The 21010-nt window shown below is 42.3% G+C and overlaps 3 protein-coding genes across 3 annotated transcripts; 2 read left to right on the plus strand and 1 right to left on the minus strand.

The window, feature by feature from the left end:
* Positions 1–1229: 1229 nt before the first annotated feature.
* Positions 1230–2279, minus strand: LOC131946013 (uncharacterized). Its single transcript, XM_059306643.1, has one exon. The coding sequence runs from the start codon at positions 2277–2279 to the stop codon at positions 1230–1232; it is 1050 nt and encodes a 349-aa protein (XP_059162626.1).
* Positions 2280–3515: 1236 nt separating this feature from the next.
* LOC131946014 (ice-structuring glycoprotein-like) lies at positions 3516–14418 on the plus strand. Its single transcript, XM_059306644.1, has 4 exons — positions 3516–3550; positions 11468–11676; positions 12778–13650; positions 13796–14418. Exons 1-4 carry the CDS (start codon positions 3516–3518, stop codon positions 14416–14418), a joined length of 1740 nt encoding a protein of 579 aa, XP_059162627.1.
* Positions 14419–17513: 3095 nt separating this feature from the next.
* LOC131946015 (protein rtoA-like) lies at positions 17514–18765 on the plus strand. The gene is made up of 2 exons (XM_059306645.1): positions 17514–17526; positions 17702–18765. The coding sequence occupies exons 1-2, from the start codon at positions 17514–17516 to the stop codon at positions 18763–18765; spliced, it is 1077 nt and encodes a 358-aa protein (XP_059162628.1).
* Positions 18766–21010: the final 2245 nt, after the last annotated feature.

Genomic DNA, 21010 nt, shown 5'->3' on the forward strand with positions numbered 1-21010 from the left:
CCAGTCACGTGACCGTACTGTGAGAACTCTTTGAGTCACGTGACACTAATTGAAATCCATAGAGTGCCACCCACCTGCTCATATAGAACATTAAGGTCTTTAACTTGTATAACATGTCTACACACAGAGTCGAGATAACATGAAACTGTTGCCGTCAGTACACTTGTGTCAGTTTTTAGGCAAAGTTTAAACTGTTGCCGTCAGTACACTTGTGTCAGTTTTTAGGCAAAGTTTAAACTGTTGCCGTCAGTACACTTGTGTCAGTTTTTAGGCAAAGTTTTAACTGTTGCCGTCAGTACACTTGAGTCAGTTTTTAGGCAAAGTTTAAACTGTTGCCGTCAGTACACTTGAGTCAGTTTTTAGGCAAAGTTTAAACTGTTGCCGTCAGTACACTTGTGTCAGTTTTTAGGCAAAGTTTAAACTGTTGCCGTCAGTACACTTGAGTCAGTTTTTAGGCAAAGTTTAAACTGTTGCCGTCAGTACACTTGAGTCAGTTTTTAGGCAAAGTTTAAACTGTTGCCGTCAGTACACTTGTGACAGTTTTTAGGCAAAGTTTAAACTGCTGGCAATGTCCGTCGGTACAACTTCCCCACACAAATTTTAGCCCAAGTGAAAACTGTGAGAGCTGGCACAGGTGACCGTCCCCCCCCCCTTCCCCCCCCTCACACAGTGTACTCAGACAGTTCCTGCCCGCCCCCCACACAGTGTACTCAGACAGTTCCTGCCCGCCCCCCACACAGTGTACTCAGACAGTTCCTGCCCGCCCCCCACACAGTGTACTCAGACAGTTCCTGCCCCCCCACACACAGTGTACTCAGACAGTTCCTGCCCCCCCCCCCACACAGTGTACTCAGACAGTTCCTGCCCGCCCCCCACACAGTGTACTCAGACAGTTCCTGCCCCCCCCCCCCCCCACACAGTGTACTCAGACAGTTCCTGCCCCCCCCCCCACACAGCGTACTCAGACAGTTCCTGCCCCCCCACACACAGTGTACTCAGACAGTTCCTGCCCCCCCCCCCCACACACAGTGTACTCAGACAGTTCCTGCCCCCCCCCCCCACACACACAGTGTACTCAGACAGTTCCTGCCCGCCCCCCACACAGTGTACTCAGACAGTTCCTGCCCCCCCCCCACACACACAGTGTACTCAGACAGTTCCTGCCCGCCCCCCACACAGTGTACTCAGACAGTTCCTGCCCGCCCCCCCCCCCCCCACACACAGTGTCCTCAGACAGTTACTGCCCGCCCCCCACACAGCGTTCTCAGACAGTTTCTGAACTTAGAGTTAAGCATCCAGTACACGGCTAGGTTCATGGAACAGTTCAAGGTGCCGAAAAAGTCGGACACGTCCCAGATGAAGCCATTCAAGTGCCGGTAGTCGCCGCCGTTAAGGCCGGGGATGAGGTGGTGGGCCGCTAGTCCGATAAACCTGGGCACATTGCAGGCCGTCATGACCAGGGCTAAAAATAGCACGACCTTGACCAGACGCTTCTCGCGGTCAGAAAGTTTTGAGAGTTTGTGAGACGCCGGGAGGTTGGAGTCATTGCCGAGCTGACGCACGGAGTCAGTATTGATCTGACGCACGGTTGTGGATGATTTTAATGAGTAGATCATCCAGAAGGTGCAGACAAGGAGGATAACTTGTGAGAGGATGGACAGACTTACGGCCCCTAGCGTGTCGATGATCACTTCCGCTTGTGCGGACTGGTCGTTGTAGTCCACGGCTAGGACACGTTTATAAATAGACGAGCTATGATTGGTCAGAATCTCAGAGCTGTTCATCCAATCCAATCGCTGGATAACGTACACCGGAAGAACGAGTCCGATATGCGCAATGTAGATCACCATGACAACGAACACACAGCGCGCGCGCGTGAACATGGCCTTGACCTTGAAAGGGGAGACGACGCAGAAGCACCTCTCGACGGCGACCATGGTGGTGACCCAGCAGGAGATGTAGTAGCAGGCGTACCGCAGCCAGCCAATGGTGAACGTGCCCAGGTTCCACAGATCCAGGGGGCTGGCCGGGCACAGGTAGTGGGCCAGGAAACACGAGGACACGCCCAGCTGGAGGCACGTGATCAGGAGGTCGGTCAAGGACAAGCTGAACACGCCCACGGCCATGCTGTTGTTGAGGCCGAGCCTGAGGAAGACCCGGATGTTGATGACGTTGCTGACCAGCCCGAGGCCGGCAACGACCAGGTGGACGGGGATGGTCAGCGCGAGCTCCCAGCGCTTCAGCTGGTCAAGGTCAAGCAGTTCGGCCTCGCTCGCCATCTTGGACGTTAATCTGTTGTATTTTTGGGGAGGGGGGTGGGAGACGGCTTATCCGATGGTTAGGATTAAGGCCAAGTCATTTGCAGGACAACTCTGTCAGAGTCTGGCAGGATTTTTGCGAAATTAAAAACAGGGTTTTAGTGCATAGGCGAGAACTGGGCGATGGTCTACTGGACGATGGTCTATTGGACGATGGTCTACTGGGCGATGGTCTACTGGACGATGGTCTACTGGGCGATGGTCTACTGGACGATGGTCTACTGGACGATGGTCTACTGGACGATGGTCTACTGGGCGAACTTAATGCTTTCGATAGACCAAGGTGTATTAGATGAGATGATATTACCTTTTTAAAAGTTGATCGACTTGAAAGATGCCGTCATAATTCTAATCTAAAAAAAAACACTCTTGTCTTTTTTACTATGGAATAGATTTATTTAAATTGTTTTTAACGTTTTTACTTTTTATGAGTAAAAATGTGGCTATTTCAATCCACACCTTGTAGCCAAATATAAATAGATCATTAGATTTTCATGACTGCTGAGTAGTCATGAAGTGTTATGTGAGAATATTGTGTTTTTGTAATTAAGCCTAGCCTACTCCATTAAAATGTTGGTAAAAAAATTGTTTAAGGATATCGTTTGTTATTATAAAACCTGAGCTCAGTCTTATACACACGCATCTACTAAAATGTGGTTTTAACCACACACACACGCATCAACTAAAATGTGGTTTTAACCACACACACACGCATCTACTAAAATGTGGTTTTAAAGCCACACACACATCTACTAAAATATGGTTTCAACTCCACACAATTATGTACTAAAATATAGTTTTAACGTCACACACACGCATGTACTATGTCTTAAAATCTCTATTCGTATATTATATAAAACATTTTATTTTAAATAACGTGGTCGATGAAAAAGATAAGTATTAACAAAGCAAAGTGGTCATATAAATGTGTATAGCTAAATCACCAACGCTACCACTGATAAATTACAGTTTTAATTAGTTTTAATGAGTCTTAATTTACCCAGCCCACGTATTTAGTACTGACCTTGAAATGTTAAACTCACCCCCCCCCCACGTCATCAGATCTAATGGTACTAGTCGATCAATACTAATTAGTGATAATTGTAATATATTGACAAACGCCGCTATTAATGATAATTATACAAACTAATTGCCTACAATTATGACTATAAGTATTTTTATGTAAACTGTAATAGCATGACTTGTGCCAACTGTAATAAGAGCGTCTACAGGTAAAGCAAATATCTTACATGAAGCTAACTGCTTATACAACATACATGTCAATAGGCTGGATGTAAATAACTGAACAACTATAATTAGAAGTGAGTCATTATTCGATGATCGTCAATGTGTACTCGATGCTGAGTGGATGATCATCTATGTATCCTACATTCCGATTGGCTGTTGATCTGTATGTACTGAGTTCTGATTGGCTAATGAAAAGAATGGTTCTCACAACTTAGAAAAGTCTCAAAAAGTGAGCAAGAGATGCCTAGTCCACGCCTAATCCATGTGTTATGGAATAACTTGGATTATTTATTAATCAATAACCTTTTTTTTTTCAATTATATTTTTCCTAAATGTATTCCAAAAGTTACATGAAATTAATGAGAAATGTAAACGAGTCTATCAAAGACAGACGACTTGTGCTCATTCTCGGGCAGAACCAGGTAAAGCAGACGATCAGACTGCGTTTTTGATGTTGTTTTTGTTTATTTTTGTAACAATGTAAATTATGCATCAAGTCTAACATGTAAAGTATCGACACAATTTTATTTTAACACATATGTATATCCAGCTTGACCGTTAGATAAAAACCACAACCCGACATACATTGTTGACGCTTTATATCAAATCACGCAACTTGTGATGTCAATAAAACATGTGTTAAACCCAAATAGAAAATACTCAGATATATCCTTACATTTTATTGTTTTTCTAATAGAGTTGCCTAGACTTACTGCTTCATATTAACATAGATAAGTTTTAGCTATATATATATATATATATATATATATCAGGGGCGTAGCGAGGGGGGGGGCGGGGGGTGCGGACCGCACCGGGTGACACCATTTAGGGGGGTGACACCAAGGCAAAAAAATAGCAAAATATATAGAGAAAAACTCGAGCGGGGGGTGCAAATCGAAAGTTTGAGGGGGGGGGTGCAAATCGAAAGTTTGAGGGGGGGGGGGTGCAATTTGAAAGTTTGTCCCTGGGAAGGGTCTCTATGCCTCTGGGGGGTGGCACCATTAAGTGCCGCACCGGGTGACACCCGACCTCGCTACGCCACTGATATATATATATATATATATATATATATATATATATATATATATATATATATATATATATATATATATATATACAATTGTGGAGAGGTGCGGTCGCCCCAACGCTACCACGCTGGAATTATTTTTTAAATACAAATACAACTAAAACAAACCAGAGTGAGAGTTTTGTAAAAAAAAAAGTTATTTTGAACACAACAGAAGATAAACGATGTTTATCTGGCAACCAACAAGTGACAGGTAGATAACTCGTACGGCAGTCGGTCTTGTTCTGTGCGAATTGACTACGACAGGCCTCACATTTCAGCTTCCTACGGATTAACTGGCCCTAATCACTGGCAACATTCGATAACAGACTAACTGGACCTACGACTAACTGGACCTACAACAGACGAACTGGACCTGCAGACTACAGTCTAATTGGACCTACAGACTACAGTCTAATTGGACCTACAGACTACAGTCTAATTGGACCTACAGACTACAGTCTAATTGGACCTACGACTACAGATTAGCTGGACCTACGACTACAGACTAACTGGACCCACGACAACAGACTAACTGGACCTACGACTACAGACTAACTAGACCTGCGGCCTACGACTATACAAAATCTACATCAAACAAAGATTGCGCTACAGCTAGACGCTTATTGTACCTACCACTCGACTGGACTAACCCTCGACTGGACTACACCTCGACTGGACTACACCTCGACTGGACTACACCTCGACTCGACTACACCTCGACTGGACTACACCTCGACTGGACTACACCTCGACTGGACTACACCTCGACTGGACTACACCTCGACTGGACTACACCTCGACTGGACTACACCTCGACTCGACTACACCTCGATTGGACTACACCTCGACTGGACTACACCTCGACTGGACTACACCTCGACTGGACTACACCTCGACTGGACTACACCTGGACTGGACTACACCTCGACTCGACTACACCTCGACTGGACCACCTCGACTGGACTACACCTCGACTGGACTACACCTCGACTCGACTACACCTCGACTGGACTACACCTCGACTGGACTACACCTCGACTGGACTACACCTCGATTGGACTACACCTCGACTCGACTACACCTCGACTCGACCACCTCGACTGGCCTTTGACTACAACCGTAGACTAATTTCCCCTACAACATCAACTCGACGTGCATCAGCTGCTGATCCTGTTTGTTCAGCTTTCATTCATGTACTTATTTATTTGTGTGTGTAAGACACACAGGAGATTGTTACGACCCCTTTTCTCTAATCCTTTCGAACTAGTCAGGGAATCGTAAACAAGAAGAAGAAAATAAAAATAGATAAACGCCAACGTCAGTGATCTCTATTTATTGCCACAAAATAAAACACTTAAAATTAACCCGCCACCACATGGAACACAATAGGAAAAATACACAACTATCTACAACAACTAAAGTCCTTAATTCGACTGCCCTACTTGTCCCAAATTGTCAAGCCTAGCCTAGGTCTACTACATGTCGTGGCTTTCCACTAGCCCACAGAGACGACCCATGTCTGTCTCCTCTAGACCTAGCTATCCGAGACGAGTCCGTCCGTCTCCGAGTGTGTCCCGAGTGTGTGTGTCCGCTAGCCTCCTGTCTACCCTCCTAAAGTACTCGTCCCCCGTGCGTCACCGTGGGAACGATTTTAATTAGGGCCTGATCCTAGGTCAGATCCGTCCATGACGGTCCCCTCGGTCCCGTCCGATCTGGAAGGTTTTCCCAGCCGTAAATCACGGGCTGTTGGCCACGTTAATAGCTGGGACCCCAAGACACCAGGTATGCACCGCCCACAGCGTGGAACCCAATCCGCGGTGTGGCCGACACGGCCCAAAGGTTCACACGGCCAGCACTGGTCAGCCTCTGACCACCGCCAGGTTGATGGATGAGCGTGAGATCGCTACCCCAACATACGGGTCAGCCCAGGTCAAACACCAGGTGGTCGTAACAATATGACATAGACAAAAACACATTTTAATGTGAAAAATTATCTCGTCCCTCACCGAACAAAGCAGAAAGGTCATTGGATGGTATTAACATGTCATATTCCATTTAATGGCATTAGTATGTCATATGACAATGAACAAGTCGGGAGTTGACTTTTACATTTCTAAATCTGGAGCATCAATTATGGGCATTTTAGAAAACATTTCTCAGAAAAAGTGAAAAAACACTTAAATAGTAAAGTATACACCAAAATGACAGAGAAAGAAAAAAAAGTGTGATATTTATCGTCTTGTGTGAAGAAACAGTGAACAAAGAAAAGTATAAGGGGTAGTGAATATGTGACCATCAAATGTGACATCTAGGACTCGTATCATACGCCATGTAACGTTATACAACATGTTCATAGAACCAAAGAACACCTTCATACATAGTTGTGTAACATATGTTGGAGTCATCTCTCTTCATTTTAACAAATTAATAAAAATATTTCTAAACAGATTTTTGTGACTTTTTTTCTGTGACTTTATTTCTGATACTTTTTTCCGATAAAATTTTTCCACTGTTACTATTTTCTTTGACTTTTTTCCTAGCAAAAACTGACTTTTTTCTGGGTTTTTTTCCTGTGACTTTTTAGCGCAATTTCCATTCTGGAGAATTGCGTCTATTAACTCGTCATTTCTGGGAATGGATGGATGTCCGCAGCTTTAAGTCGCTTTAAGTCGTATCTCCTCCTCAACGAAGCAATATCGCGCAGATCTCGCGAGGGGGCGGGGACTAGCTCTGCTCGTGTGGTTTAATTTATAATTTATATGAGAGTGATAGGGAGTTACAATCACAAGGTTTTGTTTCGATAGGCCTAATCATTTGTTCACATTTTTAAAAACAAACTTGATCACTATCTATTTTTAGACTATTATTTGCCCTCAAGGTTCTTTGGCCAAACAAACATGTCTTCCATGGAAGGTTTCATTCCTGATAGACCTGGATAGATAATGTTTTAAAATTATAATTACTTTACGACAGAGCTATTTTTAGATAACACTAGAATACCCGTCATCCGTTGGATAACTGTGGGTTTCGGGGGTCATCCATAAAAAAACATCACGTCTGTCACTCAGAGCATAGCGACCCTTCCCGGCGCCCGGGGACAAACTTTTCGATTTTAACCCCCCCCCCCCCCCCCAAGATTTCGATTTTCAACCCCCCCCCTCAAACTTTTGATGTGCACCCCCCCCCCCCCCACTCAAACTTTCGATTTGAGCCCCCTCAACCTTTCAATTTATTTTTCCAAACCATTTTGGCGCCCCAACATATGTCCCCCCGCCCCCCCCCCTTCCCCCCTCCAACCCCCCCCCCCCCCCGCCTCCCCTCCCGCCCCCCCCCCCTCCTCGCTACGCTACTGCAGTGTCACTTATCGTCACAAAAAACAGACCCCACATTCAAAAATATGTTTCTTATCTGTTAAAAACACCAAAAAACACCGATTTCGGACTATCCCTTCATATACTGACGTCACATGTGACCTACTCAACTCTACTTCACCTGCCCAGTGTCCCGCCAAGTCTCAGACAACATGTTTTTATCGTTTAAAAAACGATTCCAGCCGAGCATGTCTCTGACCACACTATCCTTTCATATGCTTAGGACAAAGAAACAGATGAACTCTACTTCACCTGCCCTGTATCCTGCCAAGTTCAGATAGGCAACTTTATCATTTACATCTAAAAAAAAAATTGAAAAAAAATATCATTGACATATTGGTCTAGAACCTGTGCCACCCGCATGAGAGCGGACTACGCTACCAACTTAGCTATTTACTCGTGACGTCACAAATGAATTTTTATACTATACTTTTGAGTCTCCGCGCATAGATCTAGATCTAAGTCTAGTAGTAGTAACTTTCAAATTAAATTTTATCTTAAATTAGCCAAACAAAGATTTATATAAAATAATTAAGGCCTGAAATAGATTCTAGATGTATTAAGGCCTGAAATAGATTCTAGATGTAGAATTTACATTAAGTCTAGATCTAGAATTTACATTGAGTCTAGTGACCTAGATTCTAGATCTAGGCTAGATCTAGATCTAGGCTAGATTCATAACTTTCCTTCGACAGCTGATCTTTAGATCTAGAGAAATTTATTGTAAAACTAAATGAAAAAAGACAGTTTAAAATTGATATAAGTGTTGGAACGTAATAAATACAGCAAACGGACGTATTGTTAAAGTTATGACCGACAGAAAATTAGATTTAGAACGCGTTAAACTTTTGAATGGGAACACAATTTTCTTCGATAGACGCCGCCATTTTATTGTAAACAAAAACCTGTGACGTCACTATTCCCACAAAGTTTAGTCAATGTTTTAACATTTTAAAAAAATGAGTTACTCTACGTATGAATAAATCAATAAATTAATTAACGTCTTTAAATAAATGTGTGATTAACAGTCTGTCTGCATTAAAAAATTATTCTCTACCTACATACTATTTTACAGCTCTCCAGATAGAGTCGAACATATCACAATACTCGATCGGACAAACAAACAAAAAAATAAATATTCAAACATGTAAACAAACTTGACTTTTAGTAGTATTAGATAAGGAAATTGCGCTTAAATTGTCACTAGACTTTTTAATAACTTGTTTTCCGTTCACCATTTTACAGAGTTTCTTCCAGGCATCTCTTCGGGGGGGGCGAAGCCCCCTCGAAAAAAATTTACCGCCCCCCCCCCCCCCCCCCCCCCGAACGAAATGAAATTTATATAATTTATATATATAAAATATATACTTTTAACAGTGTCCGCCCCCCCCCCCCGAAGAAAGTCTACCGCCCCCCCCCCCCCCGAAAATTTCAAGTGCCCCCCCCCCGGAGAAAAAAGTCTGGAAGACCACTTAAATTAAATCCCCCTCCCATCACCACCCACCCCAGGCTACTCGTTTCTCATTGATTTGCAAAGGGTATTATTAATTTTATAACTGACAGACTCTTTTATAGTCTTTATACTTTATAGATTTATAATCTAGATAGTAGAACTGTCTTCAGTCTTCTTTTAATTGTTTTAATTTCATTGAATCTACAAAAAAGGTTAGAATATATTACTTTGAGTAGTTTTCCTTTTTATAAAAATTCGGTGCTAGAGTCTGGTAGAAAAATGTATTTCATTGAGAAAGATAATCGACGAAATTTTACAAAAGCGAAATTCCCCGGTTGCCGTTCTTTAAAACAAGATGGTGGTGATGCCGACAACGATACGGTGAGAGATCAAATAAATCTAGATTCTAGAATCTAGATCTAGATTTTGTAAACACTTAGATCTGGCCTATCGCTCGTTCTCTAGATGTGAAGAATCTATTCTAGATTACCAGATCTAGTAATAGACTAGTATAATTATTAATTCAGTTAAAATTAAGCAGAATCTATAAATAGATCTATATAAACTAGGCGCCTTTTACGTCCGAGAAATTGGTTGAATCCAGATTTTTTGGCCTTTTATGTGTCTTTGACCACCTGCTTACGTCAAGCCCACGTGGTATCAGCTATGGTGTTCTTCCTATGGTTTACGGTGGGGTGGGTATTTTAGTGCTATTTCTGGAGTCACCAGAGGCGAAGCTAGTCATCTCGTCTTGCCACCTGCAAGGAAAACCTTGCGGAGATCAAGCGGGATTTCTAGTGACATCATCCCATGGCCCGGATTTAGCCCTAAAGTACACACCCCAGAACACTCTAATGCTAAACACTAAGCTTGCCGATTACTACAGGGATTTTTGTTTAAGTATTTTTGGTTAATCTACTTTCAATGTTTAGGTCTATATTATCCTCATTTCAAGCCGTCCAAAAAGGTTTTCAACCCCCAACCAATCAAACGCGAGGTTTCTCGTGTTTTGGTTGGCGGCTGACAACACGCAATGCGTTTTTGGAGCTAAAATGGGCAGATAAAGTATCATAAAGCCTTTTTTTTACGTTTTTAAAATTGGCCTGAAAAAAAATGACTTATAAAAAGGGGCCGTTTTGAGACCATGTCAACACGTGACGGTGTCAAACCACGTGAGATCTCGGTCATGCATGAGTGGTTTTTGCATGTTCTCGTGAACTAAATACCAGGTTCCTGACTAATTGGAATCGTGAAAATAACGACCCTAGGGGAATGGCTTTTGAAGATTATTAAATAAAAATCAATGTATTGGGTACATGTGTTGGAAGTGCTTATTTTGGTCAACAGTGATCTAAATTTAGATTTTATTTGTAGGCAAATCTATTTTTTTGAACTTTGGAACAGAATTTTTACTGATTTCGGAAACATAATTTACTGTCTAAATGAAGCTAACTGAAACTGAATTAATGAAATAAGCGTTTGTTGTAGCATCTACCTTAAGAACATATAAGCACAATGTTTGTTTCCTTGAAAGCCCATTCTTGGAAATAAGTGTATCATTTATTTTGTTTGCCATTTACAGAAAAAAGCACTACCTCATTTAAGTATTAAACAGGCCAGATAAACAATCTATATTTAATTCAGTAGTTGCTTTCAATAAATAATGTGATTCTTGTCCAGATTTTTAACCTAAACTAAAAATGTGTTTTATCAACTTTCTTTATGTTTGTGTTTACTTTTTGCAATTTTAGGCAACTATGTTTTCCATAATTAACTTTAATTTAAAAATACCTATTCAATTACCAGCTCTCTATATTAAATTTTGCTATTTAGTTTGTCCTTGATATAAATGTTAATATAATTTGATATGTAAAGAATATATTTATCTAATTTAAATTTTTTCTTAAAGTGTTTTAAAGTAACAAAAAATCTGGTGATGGAGTTGGTCCAGAACTTTTGGGTGGAATCAGAGATGCTTTTAAAACAGCCGGTGTGCTGAAAAAAAAAGATGTCCAGCATCTTGCGCAGCTGGACAGGTTGACCAAGGGAACTTACTCAGTGCAGCTTCACCAAACAAAGCAACAAAACTGGCCACAGGTTTGACTGAGAACTTACTCAGTGCAGCTTCACCAAACAAAGCAACAAAACTGGCCACAGGTTGGACTGAGAACTTACTCAGTGCAGCTTCACCAAACAAAGCAACAAAACTGGCCACAGGTGTGACGGTAAAACCGTTTAGGCTTACATATATTTTATTCTTCCACCACCCTCTACCGGCTCTATTACTCTCCCCACCCCCCTACAACTACGTACATTCTTATCTTTCGTCCCCCTCACAGGCTCCTCTCTAGTTGGCTAGATTGTCCACGTGACACACCGCCAATGTTTTAATGCATATAAGGGGATGCAACAAAGGGATTCTCGCACTCTTCCAGCACTGAGCTCAGCTGGTGGTGTCGCACGCGGCGTTGGGGCCGTCGGCCCGACCTCCACGTGTTTTCTCTGGGTTTGGTTTTACTAATTATTTCTTACTTTTACTTAACTTTACTTTTTATATGCATATTTGATTAACAGTGTAACAAGGAGTTTTAATAAATACTATATATAAATATCATCTTGCTGTCATGTATTTTTACATAAACACTTTACATTGTTACTTTACATTGTGACAGTCGATAACTTACCTGATTTACGTAACTAAACTTTACACTGTCCGTGTCTTAGCACACAAGGCATTTAAATACTTATTTGACCTAAGCTATTCCTGCCTGTGACGTAATTCCACGTGGCAGTTGAGTAGATATTTCAGTACCTTTTGTCCTACTTTTATCCTGCACGTGTATCAGCCACGGAGCAGTAGATATAATATTATATACTGCATCATTCTATTTTACTACAGGCCGTAAACTGCGGGCATTGAGTTGACCCGTAGTCATCGGACCTGCTATTTTATTTTATTCACCGGCCGTAAACCCTTGCCTGAGACAAGAGGTCATCGGACCTGGTAAAACCCATTATTATTCAAATAAGGCTGTAAACTTTGGGCATTGAATTGACCCTTAGTCATCAGACCTTAATGATATTACCTCTAGTAAAACTATACTAGAATCTATATTCCCGGTAAAGAAGCGGCGCAGACCCTCTTACCGGTTGAATACCAGCCTTTTACTGATTATCCCAATTCATACGCTACCAATATTAACACTTTATTTCCCAATACCGTTAACAACAGGTTGGACTGAGAACTTACTCAGTGCAGCTTCACCAAACAAAGCAACAAAACTGGCCACAGGTTGGACTGAGAACTTACTCGTGCAGCTTCACCAAACAAAGCAACAAAACTGGCCACAGGTTGGACTGAGAACTTACTCAGTGCAGCTTCACCAAACAAAGCAACAAAACTGGCCACAGGTTGGACTGAGAACTTACTTAGTGCAGCTTCACCAAACAAAGCAACAAAACTGGCCACAGATTGGACTGAGAACTTACTCAGTGCAGCTTCACCAAACAAAGCAACAAAACTGGCCACAGGTTTGACTGAGAACTTACTCAGTGCAGCTTCACCAAACAAAGCAACAAAACTGGTCACAGGTTTGACTGAGAACTTACTCAGTGCAGCTTCACCAAACAAAGCAACAAAACTGGCCACAGGTTGGACTGAGAACTTACTCAGTGCAGCTTCACCAAACAAAGCAACAAAACTGGCCACAGGTTTGACTGAGAACTTACTCAGTGCAGCTTCACCAAACAAAGCAACAAAACTGGTCACAGGTTTGACTGAGAACTTACTCAGTGCAGCTTCACCAAACAAAGCAACAAAACTGGCCACAGGTTGGACTGAGAACTTACTCAGTGCAGCTTCACCAAACAAAGCAACAAAACTGGCCACAGGTTGGACTGAGAACTTACTCAGTGCAGCTTCACCAAACAAAGCAACAAAACTGGCCACAGGTTGGACTGAGAACTTACTCAGTGCAGCTTCACCAAACAAAGCAACAACACTGGCCACAGGTTGGACTGAGAACTTACTCAGTGCAGCTTCACCAAACAAAGCAACAAAACTGGCCACAGATTGGACTGAGAACTTACTCAGTGCAGCTTCACCAAACAAAGCAACAAAACTGGCCACAGGTTTGACTGAGAACTTACTCAGTGCAGCTTCACCAAACAAAGCAACAAAACTGGCCACAGGTTGGACTGAGAACTTACTCGTGCAGCTTCACCAAACAAAGCAACAAAACTGGCCACAGGTTGGACTGAGAACTTACTCAGTGCAGCTTCACCAAACAAAGCAACAAAACTGGCCACAGGTTGGACTGAGAACTTACTCGTGCAGCTTCACCAAACAAAGCAACAAAACTGGCCACAGGTTGGACTGAGAACTTACTCAGTGCAGCTTCACCAAACAAAGCAACAAAACTGGCCACAGGTTGGACTGAGAACTTACTCAGTGCAGCTTCACCAAACAAAGCAACAACACTGGCCACAGGTTGGACTGAGAACTTACTCAGTGCAGCTTCACCAAACAAAGCAACAAAACTGGCCACAGGTTGGACTGTAGAGGAACACACCCCACCTCCATCCACATGTTCTGTTGCCCCAATTTCCCTGGCAGGGGTGGGAAGGGAACTGAAATTGTCAGAATACAACCCTACCAGTGCCCTGACCTTGAAGAATGACAACCCCACCAGTACCCTGACCTTGAAGAATGACAACCCTACCTGTGCCCTGACCTTGAAGAACAACAACCCTATCCATGCCCTGACCTTGAAGAATGACAACCCTACCAGTGCCCTGACCTTGAAGAATGACAACACTACCAGTGCCCTGACCTTGAAAAATGAGGTAGAGCAAACAACTGGGTCTAAAGGTTTTATGACTTCAAATGACCTAAGAGAAAATACAGGCACCCGAACCAAATATTCTGAAATCTCTATCTACCCTACTAGGCTTATCTAACTAACTATTGTCCGGTCAGTGCAAGCCCGGATAAACCCAGACTGGTTAATAACCTAACCTTAGTCTAAATAATGAAAACAAAAAAAGCTTTAACAATATAATAAAATTTATTAAACAAAATATGGAACCAAAAGTTATTATAAAAAAAAAACTAGAATCTAGATCTAGACAAAATAAAACACTCAAGACATACAAGACAAACAGAACTCAACGAAACAAAACACCCAATCTCGGACCACCGTCACCACATAAACGTGACACAGAAACTCTTCAACACACAGGCCTCGACATTCCAGCAGAATGTCCCTCCCTGTCCACACACCAAAAGACAGAGTTGAACCCGCCGGAAATCGACTTCCACACGCCTCACACACTACACGTAAACAAATAGTCCCTAATTCACGGATAACAAACCAAACGCCACGAAACATGCAACAGAAATATATCAAAAGACACTTAATATAAACAATGACAACAATATAAACGAAATATATACAAACTAGCTATAAACAGGGACATAAACAGTGAGACAGCGGCGCCATAATACGGGACTAGACAACTAAAAACTACGAACAATTTACGACATGAAACGAAACGATACATTCGCCTTCTAAGTTACAAATAATAATAATACACTCCAGCCGCTCACATACACGCCCCTTAAAGCTTGCGGTCACCGCAAGCTAACAAACCTGAAAAAAATCAGCCCACAGGGCACAATCATAAATGTTACAAAAAAACAAAAAAACTTTGCCAAAAAACACAGCCCACAGGGCACAATCACAATTTTTGCAAAACACAATTTTGAAAGAACTTGCAAAAAAATCAGCCCACAGGGCACAATCATAAATGTTACAAAAAACAAAATCCTGCAAAAAAATCAGACGATGTGGCTGTAGCAGCCGGCGGTACAACTTTGACCGGCCTTGGGGAGGGCGGTTGAGCCTTGGGAGGCACATATCTCATAATCTGTGTGCTGGCCACCCGGCGGGTGCCAGAAGGGCCATCTTTCTTTTTAATGGCGTAACCTCCGCCGGTGATCGGAGGTAATTCGACCACGACATGAACTGTCGGACCGTCCAGGTCTGCCATTTTGCGTCTGCCTAGTGGGGGTTGTCTCAGAAGGACCAGGTCGCCTATGGCCAGTTCAGCTACAGGTGCCTTTTTGACCTGTTTGTCCTTCTTGCTTGACTCTGTCTGGGGGCATGCCCCAGCACCACCACCCGGTACCTTAATTAAGGATGGGTTAGGTGGAACCATTGCCTCTAGTTCCTCAGATTGGTCCACCTTTACACTGGTTATGCTGGCGCGTAGGCAGGATGTTGGGCCTGATACCACTGACGGATCTGGGTGAAAAGGTTGGTCTAATGGCTGTACCACCTTGTCGTCCTTCATTCTGGGGTCTCCTTCCGTCGCCTGCATGGTTGGTACACCCTTGGCAGGCACCAGAGTCCTTTCGCGGGGGCGTAGGACCTTGTCCCCTCGCCATACCTTCGGTGTCACTTGATTCCCTTTGGGCTCATATTTCTTTGCCATATGGCAATGACGGGCGAGGTGACCCCTCTGGTGACAGTTATAGCAGCCCTTTGATTGGACCTCCGTGCGCTTGCGAGGTGCTTGGCGCACATTGGACAATTTGGTGTCCCGCGTAAAGTGCTTCAGCAGAGCAGCTATCTGCTCTGTGAGCCTGTTGACTTTGTCCTCCAGCTTGGACCTGAACGAACATTTTTCGATTGGCCTGGCATTTATTGCTGCCACGTAGGCAGGTTCAGCAAGAGGGTCCTCGTCTCCAGACCATCGAATGGCCGCATCCCGTATGGCCAGGAAGGGGATCTTAGGGTCCCGGAAAATCAGCTCGTGCAGATGGCGTCTGACTCTGGCCTGGCCCAGGTTTTCCACGAACTGGTCTCGAAGAAACCCTGCATCAGTGTGGGACCTGCAGGGCACTCTGCCTCGTAACCAGGGTCTTGAAGGCCCTGTGCAGTCGGTGCGAGTAGGCCCTCACCGACTCGTGTTGGCCCTGTACAACCATCTGAAACTGGGCCATGAGCTGCGGTACTCTCCTCTTCTCGCCGTACACCTCTCTGAGGAGCCTGAGGGTGGCTTCTGGGTCATGCTGCAGGTCATCACCCCTGCAGCTCAGCTCCTCTCTCACCGCTTCCCCCAGGTACTGCCAGAGGAGGTCCTTCCTCTCTTCTACTGAGAGGTCTCCCCTGGCCCTCCAGAGGGACTGGACCTCTTTGATGAACCGGTCCACCTCATAGCCATGGCTGTCCCCATGAAACTTCCTGATGAGGATCTCCCTGGGTGGAACGAGGATGATGGTTGGTGCCACCTCAGCCATCTCGTCCGAATTGGGTGTTTTAAACAACAAACGGTTCCTACACTAAACAAAAACTAAACACAAATGGTTCCATAAAGGGCCTATCAAGAAAAAAATTTATCTAAGCTACACTAGCCCTAACAGAAAAACAAAAATTTAACTAGACTAAAGCACTGACCCCACTCGTGCTACCAATTTGTAAGCCCTGCTAGGTGGGGGGGGGGATACCTAAAATCTCTATCTACCCTACTAGGCTTATCTAACTAACTATTGTCCGGTCAGTGCAAGCCCGGATAAACCCAGACTGGTTAATAACCTAACCTTAGTCTAAATAATGAAAACAAAAAAAGCTTTAACAATATAATAAAATTTATTAAACAAAATATGGAACCAAAAGTTATTATAAAAAAAACTAGAATCTAGATCTAGACAAAATAAAACACTCAAGACATACAAGACAAACAGAACTCAACGAAACAAAACACCCAATCTCGGACCACCGTCACCACATAAACGTGACACAGAAACTCTTCAACACACAGGCCTCGACATTCCAGCAGAATGTCCCTCCCTGTCCACACACCAAAAGACAGAGTTGAACCCGCCGGAAATCGACTTCCACACGCCTCACACACTACACGTAAACAAATAGTCCCTAATTCACGGATAACAAACCAAACGCCACGAAATATGCAACAGAAATATATCAAAAGACACTTAATATAAACAATGACAACAATATAAACGAAATATATACAAACTAGCTATAAACATGGACATAAACAGTGAGACAGCGGCGCCATAATACGGGACTAGACAACTAAAAACTACGAACAATTTACGACATGAAACGAAACGATACATTCGCCTTCTAAGTTACAAATAATAATAATACACTCCAGCCGCTCACACTAAGAAAAGCTACAGGCACCAAAACCAAATATTCTGATGACCATACAGGCACCCAAACCAAATATTCTGATGACCATACAGGCACCCAAACCAAATATTCTGATGATCATACAGGCACCCAAACCAAATATGCTGATGACCTAAGAAAAGCTACAGGCACCCAAACCAAATATTCTGATGATCATACAGGCACCCAAACCAAATATTCTGATGACCATACAGGCACCCAAACCAAATATTCTGATGACCATACAGGCACCCAAACCAAATATTCTGATGACCATACAGGCACCCAAACCAAATATTCTGATGACCTAAGAAAAGCTACAGGCACCCAAACCAAATATTCTGATGACCATACAGGCACCCAAACCAAATATTCTGATGACCTAAGAAAAGCTACAGGCACCCAAACCAAATATTCTGATGACCATACAGGCACCCAAACCAAATATTCTGATGACCATACAGGCACCCAAACCAAATATTATGATGACCATACAGGCACCCAAACCAAATATTCTGATGACCTAAGAAAAGCTACAGGCACCCAAACCAAATATTCTGATGACCATACAGGCACCCAAACCAAATATTATGATGACCATACAGGCACCCAAACCAAATATTCTGATGACCATACAGGCACCCAAACCAAATATTCTGATGACCTAAGAAAAGCTACAGGCACCCAAACCAAATATTCTGATGACCATACAGGCACCCAAACCAAATATTCTGATGACCATACAGGCACCCAAACCAAATATTCTGATGACCATACAGGCACCCAAACCAAATATTCTGATGACCATACAGGCACCCAAACCAAATATTCTGATGACCATACAGGCACCCAAACCAAATATTCTGATGACCTAAGAGAAAATACATCCAGTCTATTGACATATAGTTTCTATTCCAATGTGGAAAAGTCTGATTCCAATGTGGAAAAGTCTGATTCCAATGTGGAAAAGTCTGATTCCAATGTGGAAAAGTCTGATTCCAATGTGGAAAAGTCTGATTCCAATGTGGAAAAGTCTGATTCCAATGTGGAAAAGTCTGATTCCAATGTGGAAAAGTCTGAACACAATGTGAAAAAGGTCTTGTAACTGTGATAATCAAATCTAACGACAAAAGAGGTTAAAATCCCGAGAAATCCAATGGTAAGAAATCCTACAAATTGAGTGAGATTTACCGTGCTGTTTTGCCAGTCCCCCTTAATTTTGTCACACAGCCGAGGATGACTGTCTGACTTTGTTAAAGATAATCCAGTAAATGGTGTGATGAAAAAGCTCTGCCACTTACAGAAATAGATCCCATGTATTGACTTGGCTTAATCCTCTTTTCTCCATGTGGAACATAGGGCCTTCACCATATCCTTCCATTTCATCTGATTCCTTTATCCCAAACATACACATAGGCATACATAGTATGTCATTTTGGGGAACAGAGCATTCCCTCCCCCTGCCAAGTAAGATATTACCCCCTCTTCCCCCCCCCCCCCGGCAATAGCTTAAGGTACAGTTTAGGATCAGCGTTAGGTTTAAACTAATGTGTAGGGTTGGGGTTGGGTTTAATTTTAGGCTGAGGTGAATGCTTAGGTTTAGGATTTTTCTTAAGGTTAGAATCAAGGTAAGATATATGTCTAGAATCAGAATTGGGGGTCAGGATCCTTGAGCTTGGAGAGGGGTAATTCCCCCGGGGGGTAAGTGACTGGGATAATTGCTCCAAAGAGGGGGGATGTCCTGGGTGGATAATTTGACTGGGGGGGGGGTGGGTAATGTCCTGTAGCCATTATTTTATTATGAGAAAAGGGCCATTATGAAAAATCAATCCACTGATTCAAATATTATGTAACAGTTGATGTGATAGCTCCATGCAGCTTTGAGTATGTTGTAGCCTTGTGTTCAGTTTGACAGTGTTACCTTGAGCGGCAGTCACTGAGATAGCAAATACCTAATGATGACAGTCGTAGGGGGAGGGAAGTGTGATGTCATTATGGGGGGGGGGGGATCTGACAGTAGCAGAGCCGGCGTTAGGAATATGCGGGGCCTAGGGCCAACTTTCCAACTTTTGTGTGTGTTTCAATAGAGATGGATATATTTAAAAAGATATACACGTTGCTGTATACCTCTTACATCAATTTTATTAGCAAAGCTTATTTAAATCAAACTGACTTATGTTAAAGAAGATGAACATAATTGTTCATCCCAACAGTAGTTTGTGTATGGGGGTTAAGTTTGCATTAAAATTTTATCACTTTTATTAATTTTGTCAAGCCAAAAAGTAATTTTTTTAATGCAAGTTTCTTTGTAAATGGGTCATATTTTTTAACAGTAATTTTGCCATATTTTGTAGTACAATTTTAAATAATAAATGTGCCATATTTTATTACCAGATTACTCTTTGCATGTTTCTATTTATCTAAAAATATACAAAATGTTTTTGATAATTAAATTCATATTTGATTAGATGATAACATCAGGTTGAAAGCCATAAAAGTGTGTATGTATCTGTCATACCTAAGATACACATTTGTGTAGATGGTTAATAGCAAAAGCATAAGATTATTATCATAATGTATTAGCTGCAAATTGAATGTTTACTGCAGTAACAAAAGTTTTGACACTTGACTAGAATGGCTACACTTGCTCCTACTTTCTGTCAAGCTTGTTTTTATTTTAAGAATCCATGTTTTCGTGATAACATTTTTTGGACCTTTTTACTTTCTCGTATATACGTAGTATAGAGAAAGTATTGTAATCGTGCAAAAAAAAAATCGAGATTTTTACAAATCTCGACGTTTTACACCTCACTGATACGGAAAAACATAATTTTGCAATCTTGTCCGTATGTCTGTGTGTGTGTGTGTGTGTCTGTGTGTCTGTCCGTGTGTAAACACGATAACTTGAGTACCGTTACAGCTAGGTTGATGAAATTTCATGTAAAAGTATTATATCAAAATCGTAGATCCGTATCAACTTTTGAGCGATTTCCGACAACCGGAAGTGGTACTTTTTCTACTTTGAATTTTTCAAAAGCCTATAACTTGAGTACTATTTCAGATAGATAAATGAAATTTTACATGTAAGTAAAAGATCTAATTCTCTACCTTCTGTTAAATTTTGAGTAATTTCCGTTGACCGGAAGTAGTAATTTACGCTACTTCCGATTTCTCAAAAAACTAATGTAAATTTATTAAGTACTAATACTATTGCGCACTATTATACACACCTTTATTAGGCGTTCGCTTGGTGCGCAATTGTTTTTTACTGAGATTCTATTCTATTTTTAAAAGTTTCAGTATTTAAAATGGATTAAAAATCATAACTATATCCCCAGTTACCATCCCCT

The sequence above is a fragment of the Physella acuta genome, unplaced genomic scaffold (genome assembly GCF_028476545.2).
Source record: "Physella acuta isolate Inbredline_101_S28 unplaced genomic scaffold, ASM2847654v3 ptg000543l, whole genome shotgun sequence".
NCBI lineage: Eukaryota > Metazoa > Mollusca > Gastropoda > Physidae > Physella > Physella acuta.